Raw genomic sequence first — 12,295 nt, forward strand, 5'->3', positions numbered from 1 at the left:
GTTGAAGTAGGTGTAGGCTTTCTATAGGCACTGTATGATTCTCCTGACACCGTAAATTACTGATTAATGAAACATTTAGTTTTTGTTAGGCACAGACATGGAATCTGTCTGTCACACCGTGTGGGTAGAGGTCCTCTCCCTAAGAGACCTACAGCACTGGACATGAAGTTGGCCTCGGTGGACCACTATGGCTGTAGACATGCTGTTCACACATTAGCAGTGAGCTAATGGGGACATGAAGCTAGAGCAAGAGAGAAGCACACGTGTGTGTGTGTTCGCGTGCATTTGTGTCCGTACATACATTTCTGTCTCTTCGTGATTTCCCTTGAGGAGGCAATGTAGCAGTGTGGGTGAAAAGAGGAGGGTGACAAGGGTGAAAGCCTAATGCTCATCCAAGCAAGTTGTGCTTTTATGCATGATCAAATTGAAATAATTCAGTGATGGTGCACTGAATTATGCACAAGATATTGGATTAAAACATACTTAACTCATCAGTCCTATGGTTTTTAGTAGGCTTTTGCCCCTTTTTTGAAATGATGTTTTTTCATCTGAGAGCTGTATTGTAAAGCTTGCCTTATCCCGGATCTGTAATAGCCAAGCCAAGGACTTCACTACTACATTTTTGGGCAAAATAACATGGAGATCTGGGTCCAGTCTACTGACCACTCACTGTCATTGATTCCTTGCGCTTGTGGCTTGATGGGCAGCCTGTACACTGCATAACCATAACATAACACACTGTCTGGACCTAACCCTCACACACTGACACTGTTCAACCCTTTCCTCTCCTGATCACACATTGACCCCCATCTAATCAGTTACCACCATGAGGTCAACGTACTTCATCTGTGACTCTGCTGCTGCTGTTGTTCCATTGATTTATTTAGAATGATTTATTATTCTGGCTTCAGGCAATGTCTTTCAGCCTCTTCAGTCTCTTATTGAAGCTCAGGAGCTGCCTTGGAGTGGTCAGGGTGAAGGGTGTCTGCAAAGCAAATAAATGGATGTGTTCACTATTGGCCTCTCTTCCTCTCTTTCTGCCCATTGATTTCCTCCACCTGGTTTAGTGTTTAAGTTCCACCCTCTGATTGGGCTTCTGACCATGAATTCTGGCTGCAGGGAGATGAGGAGCAAGAACGTGGGTTGTTTCAGGGAGGGAGAGGACCAAAAGAGGAGAGCGAAGTTGGGGGTGGCAAAGGGAATGACATAGATGAGGAGGAGAGAAGGGAGGGTGGGCTGTTAAAGGGAGAAACTCACATTAGCACTCCTCCTCCCCACCCCACTTTGATAGATGTGACTTTGATGATGAAAGCAGGGGGGGGGCAGTAGGGAGATGTTTATCCCATACATGTCCATGTAACGGCATTTTAAAAGGACAGCGCCAAACCACACCGGCTAGCATAACACGCCAGCACCCCAGGCAGCCAACCAACATGTTTTTTGAGGCCGGGGCGATCACAATTTTTGAGAAATGTGTTTATTTAGAAAAATGACAAACATGGCGTCCGAGAAAGCGCTCTGCATGTGTGATGCATCGCTTGACATGTCAGAACATGGGAACAGACATTCCGGGGGCCAGACTAGAAGAGGGAAGTGAAAGAGAATGAAAATATAAAGATGCATCCCAAATGGCAACCTATTCCCTATATAGTGCACTACTTTTGACCAGCATGCTATGGGCCCTGGTCAAAAGTAATTTGTGTGGTTGATTTGCGCTGAACTTCAAGCCTCCTTTAATTCTTGGGGGCTGACAGCAGCAAGGTGAAACATTTAAAACCCTCGTAGACCGAGCCTGTAACGAAGATGGAAGTGTTTGCCTTGCAGAATAGATTAGAGAAATAAGAAAAGAAAGGACAAAAGAAAGTTCTTGAGCCAGCAGTAGTAAAGAGGCAGATGGATCCAACCCGGCGATGAGAAATTGATGTTGAAGTGTCGTGTGTTCTTCAGTTCCAAGAACATTAATAGGACATTCTGGAACACACTCCAATTCCATGTCACCGCTCACCACACATGCTTGTCCTATACTCTTCTGTCTAATTTCCTCACTTCTCTAACACAATCAAACCTTTATGTCATCGATTAAAACATGCATTATTTGTAACTAATCCGATATTGCTCTTTGATTGGGGGGCATGGGATGGGGGCTATTCTGTGTTGGTTTGAAACCATCGTGTGACCTTGTTAAAGGAAGTCTAACATTAAAACAGAAGTAAATCTACATTATTCACTGTTTTACATGGATTTGTATTCTGTAGCATGTCTGTTCCTCTTTAGGCATGTCGTAGATGTCTAGATTGACTTTATCGTCCTTGAATTGGACTTTGACTAGCACATCAAAACAAGCAAGCTTACTTATTGTACTCAATTTACAAATACTGTTTAAACACAAAAGCTTGTGTATAATGATTCTAGAAGTAGCTTCCATGTTCCTCTGTGTACTGTGCTCTATACACAGTGTGTGTGTGCTGACTGTGTTCCTCCGTCTGTCCGTCAGATCTTTGAGCGTATCCTGTTCATCTGGGCAATCCGCCACCCGGCCAGCGGCTACGTGCAGGGCATCAACGACCTCGTCACACCTTTCTTCGTTGTCTACGTCTTTGAGTACATCAGTGAGTCCCTCGTCCTCCCTCTTCATCCACCCTCCTCTTCCTCTGTCCTCTTCTTACTCCCTCCTCTCTTCCCTTAATGAAGGGACAAGCCAAAGACTAGATAATGTGTTTGTAGGTTGGTGAGTCCCTCTCTTCCAGCCGCTTCTCATTTTAAGGGAAAAATCCTATTTTTTTGCTTCCATCACTGGAATAGATAGCCAAAGACTAGATGGTAGTGTATGCGTTTGAATTCAAGTACATCAGTCCCTCCGCTTCTCTCACTCAAGGGAATACCAAGCCGTGAAGAGATACTAGTTTAAATGTTTTAATAAGCTCTCCTCTCACAATAGAGCTTGCTTGGATCCCTGCTGTGTGAGTTTATGTGGTGTAAATGATTTGTTATGAATGTTTCATTACATTGAGGACTTAATGTTCTCTTGTGTTGTGTAAACTGAACTGAGCCTCAAACATTGATATGTAGAGAGTAAAGCATCTCAAATGATGTGTGTGTGAGTGAGGGTGGGGTTAGGGGGGAGTGTGTGTTTGTGCTCCTAGATGATGAATAAATGGCTGCTCTGCCACTCCAGGGGGTGCTCTAAAGGCATGGTGAGAAGGTGGGTTGTGAACCCGGGGGATTGCAGTTGTTTGCTTACTGAAGCGTGAAACAGAAAATAGTTGATTTCTGTTGCCTTTGACTACCCTCTCTTTGCTTGTCTTTGACTCAGGCCCTGTCTGTCTGTCTGTCAGATCCTCAAAGTCTCCTGGCCTGCTTTGCACTGTTTCTATCCATCTTCATGTGCTGTCTGCTGATGAGCCTTGAAAGCTTACAAAGCCAACAAACCTTCAAACGTGCTCTGCCTGAAACGTAACATGATGGTTTGATGTGCTGTCTGTTGTTTTTGTTTTTTGAGAGAGAGGGTAAGAGAAAGAGAGGGATAGAGCGATTTTGGGGTGTTCATGCCGGGAAATGATCAGGCTAATTACGCTTCTGTTGGAAGCTTTCTCTCGCTCGCTTTCTCCCTCCCTCCCTCCCTCACACACACACACGCGCACACACACACACACACACTAACCTGTATACGCACACTCTCACTCAGTTCAACTTTTGATGGTGCTGCGTCACAGCTAGCTGGCAGCCATTTATTATTACCCAGTATTCTACGGGGCCGAATGAGGGCTGACGTTGGAGTGAATGCATGTTAAATAAAGTTAGATTTTATCCCTTAAATTCATTTCAGTCACGCTGAGATGTTCACTCTCCATCACTTTGGGATGAAAAGGAAGAACTCTCCATCACTGAATAAAGAAGAAAGAAGTCTGATGGTTGGAGATTTCAGATATAATTGAAAGCTGTTAGTTTAGGTCATCTCTTTCTGAGGCAGATTCTCTTTGTCTGTGTGTGTGTTGTTGGACTTGGCTTTAATGTCTGGATCTTGTCAGAAAGCTCCACTGACTAGTTGGATCAGTCTGTCTTTAAAGGAAATAGATGGGTTCGAAAGCTCCTAATTACTTTTTCTTCAGTAGTATTTCACAAGGTGTTAGTACAAGCCCTTACGGGACATTACTGTTCTTGAAGGCAATGCTGCTTTGTATTGTAGCTGATTTTCACTAAATGAGTATTGAGGAGGAGGATGAAAGGAGGTATGTGTGTTAGTGTGTTTGCATGTGTACATGTGTGTGCATACATCTGTATGTGTGTGTGTGGTTTTTCAGCAGCGTTTGCAGTAGTAGCAGTCATAGCGTGATTCGTACTCACTGAATTGTGCTGGTTGAATCCCTATGTGTTAAAGATGCATGATGACAGGGATGTAATAGAAGGGCCAGTAAGTCATGCTGTGTTGTGCCTGCTGCTGTTAGGTACCATGCATTATAGAGCTTGCCAGCTTGTAGTCCTAAAACCCGGATATGAGTTACCTCTGGTTCATTCAGCTGCTCCTATGGGGAAAATGAACGGGGAAAGAATAGGGTTTTGGGATGAACACCGAAAATAATGTCCGACGTTAACACAGGCTTAGGAGATCTACGTTTTGTTCTATGAGATAATATCAGTCAGTTAACATGAACTTTATGAATTATGAAGCCTTTTGTGCTTTTTTTTTAAATTATGGAAATGCTTCAAAATTCACAAATGGGGACTTTAGCTGATGAAGATTCTCATAGAACAAAAGGTATATAGATCTCCTAAGCCTGTGTTTGCCACAGACCTTATTCTCAGCGATTATCCAAGAACTCCATTCATTTGCCCCCAAAAAAGATGCTATTGCTCTTGATAGAAGAACAGAAGGGGTTTTCCCCCTTTGCTATGCTCAGAAGCGTGGGTTTGTTTGCGGTAGTCAGTAGGCCTACATAATGTAGCGGTAGCATGTTGGCTATAGGCTTTTGTAGTGTACTGTAATACACTGCTTAACCTGTGTCACTCTGCCTGACCACTAGGGGCAGTGTATAATCTACCTTCAGAAAGTATTCATATCCCTTAACTTAATCCACATTTGTGACCGACCGGCTCGATTTGGTCCGATGTAGCAACATATTAAATTATGTTTTTTACATTGGATGAAAGTAGAGACTAGAAAGTTGTAGAGCTGGAAAATGGTATATCATACACTACAGTTGAGGAACAATGGGAAAGTAATTATGCTTTGAAACTTTTGGTAACTCCACTTCTGCGAAAAAAGCCCTTGAATGTTTTAGTACAACTACTGGATAGCTCTTCTTTGTCTACACCCATTCAGCATCATTTATACTCTCTTAAAGATAATCTTCTCCTTAATGCAACCGCTGTGTCAGATTTCAAAAAAGCTTTACGGTGAAAGCACACCATGCAATGATCTGAGTACAGCGCTCAGCCACCAAAACAAGCCATACAGTTACCCGCCATGTTGCGGAGTCAGTAAAAGTCAGAAATAGCGTTATAAATATTCACTTACCTTTGAGGATCTTCATCGGAATGCACTCCCAGGAATCCCAGTTCCACAATAAATGTTTGTTTTGTTCGATAAATTTAATCTTTGTCCAAATACCTCCTTTTTGTTTGAGCGTTTAGTTCACTATTCCAAATGCACAAGGCGTGGGCACTAAGTCCAGATGAAAAGTAAAAAAAGTTCCATTACAGTTTTTAGAAACATTGTTGTTTTTGTGATGTTTTTATCATAAATCTTCAATAATTTTCCAACCGGACAATTCCTTTGTCTTTAGAAATGAAAGGGAACGGAGCTTGTGCTCACGGCTGCGCGCGTGACTAAACTAAAGGCTTTCAGCCAGACCACTGGTTCAAACAGCTCTTATTCACTCTCCTTTCACAATAGAAGCCTGAAACAACGTTCGAAAGACTGTTGACATCTAGTGGAAGCTTTAGGAAGTGCAATCTGACCAAATTTACACTGTATATTGGATAGGCAATCACTTGAAAAACTACAAACCTCAGATTTCCCACTTCCTGGTTGGATTTTTCTCAGGTTTTCGCCTGCCATATGAGTTCTGTTATACTCACAGACATCATTCAAACAGTTGTAGAAACTTCAGTGTTTTCTATCCAAATATACTAATAATATGCATATCTTAGACTCTGGGCCTGAGTAGCAGGCAGTTTACTCTGGGCACGCTTTTCATCCGAACGTGAAAATACTGCCCCCCAGCCCAGAGAGGTTAAGCCTTAGCTCAACCCATCTATTTAAGGATTCACATGTAAGGCCATGTGCTAAACAGAGTAAGGTAGTGTAGTAAACAACCGAAGATTTCAAGAGTAAAAGTGATCTAGTAGCAAAAATCCACTTTATCTAGTCCAATAGATGATAAACCCAATCACCCCCAACTAGATTCAATGTTAGCTAGCTAGTTTTGTATTCTGTACAGGCTTTCTTTTCACTCTGTCAATTAAGTTAGTATTGTGGAGTAACAACAATAATGTTCATCCATTCTTAGTTTTCTCCTATCACAGCCATTCAATTCTGTAGCTGTTTTAAAGTCACCATTGGCATCATGGTGAAATCCCTGTGCGGTTTCCTTACTCTCCTGCAACTGAGTTAGGAAGGACGCCTGTGTTTTGTAGTGGGGTACAGAAACGGGGTACTCATTTAAAATCATGTTAAACACTATTATTGCAAACAGAGTGATTCTATCTAACTTATTATGTTTTGTGCTGCTGCTGTGCTGCTGCCATGCTGTCATGTGTTGCTACAATGCTGTGTTGTCATGTGTTGCTGCCATGCTATGTTGTTGTCTTAGGTCTCTCTTTATGTAGTGTTTCTCTTGTTGTGATGTGTGTTTTGTCCCCGTCCCTGCAGGAGGAATTTTGGTAGGCCATCATTGTGAATAAGAATTTGTTCTTAAATTATGTGACTTGTTACGCACATTTTTACCCCTGAACTTATTTAGGTTTACCATAACAAAGGGGTTGATAACATATTGACATACGACATTTCAGCTTTTGAATGGTTTGAAAAAATATTGAAAAACATCATTCCACTTTGACAAAATAATTTAATTCAGGCTGTAACACAAGAAAATGTGGAAGAAGTTGAGGGGTGTCAATAATTTCTGGAGGCACTGTAACACCAGAAAGAGGTGTAAAAGATGTGAGGAAGTTGAGGGGTGTCAATAATGTCTTGAGGCACTGTAACACCAGAAAGAGGTGTAAAAGATGTGAGGAAGTTGAGGGGTGTCAATAATGTCTTGAGGCACTGTAACACCAGAAAGTGGTGTAGAAGATGTGAGGAAGTTGAGTGACATGCTGTGTGAAATGTGAATCACTGTTTCCTCTGTCAGAGAAATTATTAAAATGTTCACCTGCACTAGGTGTTTTTCTCTCTCATCAACACCATCTAAATACGTCTGTCAGACAGGATCAAGGCTCCCCTTCCATCTGCATCTTCTCATATTGCCTTTGCTCTGTAGCAACGCTAAGCTATCACTTTTTTGTCTCTATTTTTGTTCCTTTGTTGCTGCTAGTTTTCAAACAAATGTCTATCTTCCTTCCTTTGATGATGCAAGAACTAAGACATTGTGCTTCATGGAGGAACCAGTGGGTTGCTCGAGGGGGGGTTCATGCACGAACCAATGGGATGCAACTGTAGCCCCGAATTGGTGGCTGCAATTGCACACTAATGCTTTTGGCTGCTTCCAAATCCACACACCAAGCCCCACCCACTGTCACTCGACCAGGCAGTTCCTCGTGCTCGAGATTCACTCTGCATTGAACAACAGCATACAGTTAAAATATTTTTCATACAAGAACGACACTGCTTTCCTCTTTGCGTCTCAATATAAGTCCACATTTTCTATATTATACTATTATTTGTTCAACAGTAATAGCCTGTGCATTATGTTGATTCCAGCTGTGAAAGTATCTGCCTTTCCCTGTTTCGCTGTCGGCTGCCAATTCTCTCCCTCTCCCCATTATGCGCACGGAGGAGGGAAAGATGGATTCTGAGAAGCACAAGCATATTACCGTTGCTCAAAATGCTCTTGAGAGAGAAATAGTTTAAAGCAACTACTGTCTAGTTACAGAGAGGATAGTCATATCATTAATTTCTCTGTATTGAGTTCATGGCACCGCTTTGCAGCCTGTGTAGGCTGTATATAGTTTGGTGTGGTGTGTGCCATTTGCAGTGAATGGGCCTACATCAAGTAGCCTATAGGCCTAGCTCTGGAAAGTTTTTGTAGGACACTGGCCTACATTTAGATTAATCAATTAGCCTGCATGGCAATCTAGCAACAATATCGTATTTAGAGTTAGCAATCTAGATAAGTGTTTTGAGTTCCCACTCCTTCAGGTGTTAAGTAATATTGCCTATAGGCCAATATGCACGAATATGTTGGCAAATGCTTTGAAGAGCCCTGCCTCTAATTTAAAGTAACTCTCCATAAAAAAATCTATTTGTTGTGATCGAGCAAAATAGTTCTTACATTTTGTCTATTTCTCCCATATGTCCCTATCGCCCAGGTCTAGTATGGATCCTGTATTGGATTGGCTGAAGTTATTTAGGAGAGGACAGATGAGCTCTGGTGGTCTTTCTCTGATTGTCAGTGTGGACACTGGAGAGAGAGGCTCCGTGCTGTCAGAAGGAAGCTACACGTTTCCTGGAAGATGACCTACGGTAGTACTGCTGGGCTTTATACAGGAGCAGTAGGGATGTCAGTACAAAGTGAATGGAATAATATAACTTGTGCGAGTGAGTGTAGGGGTCTGGTCAGGAGTAATTAAGGGGGCTGCAGCAGGCAGTGTGCCAGTGGGCAGCAGGCAAGAACTCCATGATGGTGTCACAGCCAAGGAGTTATGCCAAGAAGTCATGGCGGAGAGGTGAGGGAAATTCATGTAATAATGAAGGGAGGAATGAGGTGAGCATTCAGTCCTGTCTGTCCAAGAGCTCTCAACTAAGTCCTGCCTGCTGGTCCTGGCACTGAGGGGTCAAGAGGGACAGTGAGTGACTGAGAGAGGAACAGAGGCAGGGATTGGAAGAGAGAGGGACAGAGAAGGGAAGAGAGGGGAAGCAAGGAGCTCAGAGGGAGAAATCCCCCTTATTCGGATCCTCATTAGCTGTTGCAGAAGCTATTCTTCCTGGGGTGAAGCGACTCTCTCAGAAGTGACTCATCTTTCTTTTTTTTTTTCTTTTTTTACTTACTTTGACTTTTTCTCTACGTATATATTTGCTACCATGATTAGGGATAATCCTGAATGAATCGTGAATAATGATGAGTGAGAAAGTATCATCCCCCCCCAAAAATGCCAACTTCCCTTATTGTGATGGTGAGAGGTTAGTAAGTCTTGGGGGTATGATATTTGTGCATCTCATTCAGGATTATCCGTAATAATGGTAGCATCCACATTAATGTAGAAGTGTTAAGAAATGTTACTCCAAAAATACACATTATTTACCATTCATTTCTATTGGGCACAAAATTATCTGGAACAAAACCAAAACAAAGAGCAAATGCATCCAACAAATTTGTAGAGTCACAAGCTTGATGTAGTCAATGCGTGCTAGGAATATGGGACCAAATACTTCACTTTTTAGTACTTTAATACACGTGAGTTTGTCCCAATATATTTAGTCCCCTAAAATGGGTGGACTATGTACCAAAAGTGGTGTAATATCTTACCGTGTCACCCGATATGGATGAAAATACCCTCAAATAAAACCTGACTGTCTGCACTTTAACCTCATAGTCATGGTATCATTTGGAAATCCAAAGAGCTGGAGTAGAGAGCCAAAACAACAAAAATGTGTCACTGTTCCAATACTTTTGGAGCTCACGGTCTTAAGTGAACCAGGTCTCCATCATATGTCCACTTCAATCAAATCAAATGTTATTGGTCACATCCACGTATTTAGCAGGTTTTATTGCGGGTGTAGCAAAATGCTTGTGTGCACTTAAGAAATAGAAAATAATACATTGTGACGGAGCTGGCAAATACATGATTTATCAGGTTTCTATTCAGAATAATAAACCAGACGTATAGCCTAGCTCTGACGGAGTCTACACTGTATGCTGACGCATAGATATGAAGGTTGGTTTTAATAACAGCAACAGAACACTGTGAAAGAAGACCAAATAAGCGAAGAGAGTTAACCTGCTCTGTTAGCAGTGCTATTCTAGCAAGGTGTTAGCGTGGCTGGTTGGTGTACGGTCTGAGACCTAGCTGACACTGAGCATCTCAGACAGATGCTTTAAACAGAGCTTATGTAAACGGCGCTGAAACCATTTGCCCATTAGGTGCCCCATGAATATGGAGTTAGTGTCTGTCTGTGATCAAACACGGGGCACTATAACTACAGGCACTGAGAGAAGAAGAGGAGAGAAGGACCCCTGCTGTATCTGGGACCCCCCCCCCCCCACTTGTTATTTTATCCTTGTGGAAATCTAAAATGTATTTCCATTCAAAATCCTATTTTCCTTAAACTTAACCCTGAACTAAACCCCTAATCCTATCCATAAACCTAAGCCTAATTGTAACCCAACCCCTAAATCTTACCCCTAAACTTAAAATAGCTTTTGTCCTCATGGCGATGTGGGAAATGTACTCACGAGGGAGAATGTTCTGTGTTTTACTACCCTTGTGGGGATTTCAGGACCCCATGAGGTGGGGTGTGTTGGTTCTCTGTCGTGCTGATTGAGCAGAGGGTCAGTGGGGTGTGTTGGTTCTCTGTCGTGCTGATTGAGCAGAGGGTCAGTGGGGTGTGTTGGTTCTCTGTCGTGCTGATTGAGCAGAGGGTCAGTGGGGTGTGGTGGTTCTCTGTCGTGCTGATTGAGCAGAGGGTCAGTGGGGTGTGTTGGTTCTCTGTCGTGCTGATTGAGCAGATGGTCAGTGGGGTGTGTTGGTTCTCTGTCGTGCTGATTGAGCAGAGGGTCAGTGGGGTGTGTTGGTTCTCTGTCGTGCTGATTGAGCAGAGGGTCAGTGGGGTGTGTTGGTTCTCTGTCGTGCTGATTGAGCAGATGGTCAGTGGGGTGTGTTGGTTCTCTGTCGTGCTGATTGAGCAGAGGGTCAGTGGGGTGTGTTGGTTCTCTGTCGTGCTGATTGAGCAGAGGGTCAGTGGGGTGTGTTGGTTCTCTGTCGTGCTGATTGAGCAGATGGTCAGTGGGGTGTGTTGGTTCTCTGTCGTGCTGATTGAGCAGAGGGTCTGTGGGGTGTGTTGGTTCTCTGTCGTGCTGATTGAGCAGAGGGTCAGTGGGGTGTGTCTTGTTGCTGAGTAGTTAATGAGAATAGGTTTGTTCGCCGTCTCCCATCGCCAGGCGCTGATGTTAGCTGATTAACATTCTTTATTTGCTCTGACGAGTCATTAAGTAATTACCTCGGCACGACCACTGGCATTCACTGGAGGTTTTTCCCTCTTTCCTCCTCTCCTCTCTCTCATCCCCCTCTCTTCTATCGTTCTCTGGTGGAGTTCCTCATTGACCCAAGTTTGTGTCTAGTAGACTGATGTGGAAGGCAGGGAACAGTGCAGACACATCATACTTATATGCAGTGGTAAAGAAATGTGCATCTGAAGTAGGCCTAGCAATTAGAAAGTAGACTCAAACTTTAGTTTTGTTTTTGCCTCTGTTGCAGTTTTTTAAATGATGGAAATTTAGAATCTGTTTTGCCTTGAGCCACTTTTTTTCAACTTCTATATTTATTACACAGTACTCATATTTGTAGTTTATTTCCATTTAAATAATTGTTCTGAAATACAATACGCAGTATCATCCTAAGCACAGAATCGTTCATATCACGTCTTGAAATATTTTCTTCTATAAGATGATGGAGAAGCTGACTCATTCAAATGGTCAGGATCTGAAACACCAGGTCTGATTTGAGACTTTCTCCACACATTTTCTCATCATTCCTTATTCCATAAAATGCACTGGAGCCCGAGAATGATTCTGAAAAAATGCCTTGTCAAGAAGTTATACGTTCACCATTAATAATATTCACGGTTATTTAATATTTTGGGATTAAATTAATTCCTCTACTATAAAAAGGCATAAATTGGATTTCGGCGCAGATTTCTCGCCATGAAAAATTGCTCCTTTATCATTTTGTCACTCCGATGCACTTGACCTGATGCAATTGAGATTGCCTTTTTGTTAAGAGAGACACTGTGCCATGCCACTTCATGAGTTGTTGCACCTTCCACTCATTCCATGTCAATTTATTTGCGTCAGTTTTAATTCAGTGTAGCTACTTCACATTTATCAATTTGTCAATTAACATTCCACTCAGCCTCGTA

At 42.6% G+C, this 12,295-nt stretch overlaps 1 protein-coding gene across 3 annotated transcripts in view; it reads left to right on the forward strand.

The window, feature by feature from the left end:
• Positions 1-12,295, forward strand: part of tbc1d22a (TBC1 domain family, member 22a) — a 188,020-nt gene that overhangs the window by 67,840 nt on the left and 107,885 nt on the right. For all 3 annotated transcript variants that reach the window (XM_029742541.1, XM_029742545.1, XM_029742542.1), the window contains one exon: positions 2,495-2,609. In XM_029742541.1, coding sequence (XP_029598401.1) covers positions 2,495-2,609 — 115 coding nt within the window. The remainder of the gene's footprint in view (positions 1-2,494; positions 2,610-12,295) is intronic.

Source organism: Salmo trutta, chromosome 40 (assembly GCF_901001165.1).
Source record: "Salmo trutta chromosome 40, fSalTru1.1, whole genome shotgun sequence".
NCBI classification, from domain to species: Eukaryota; Metazoa; Chordata; class Actinopteri; order Salmoniformes; family Salmonidae; genus Salmo; species Salmo trutta.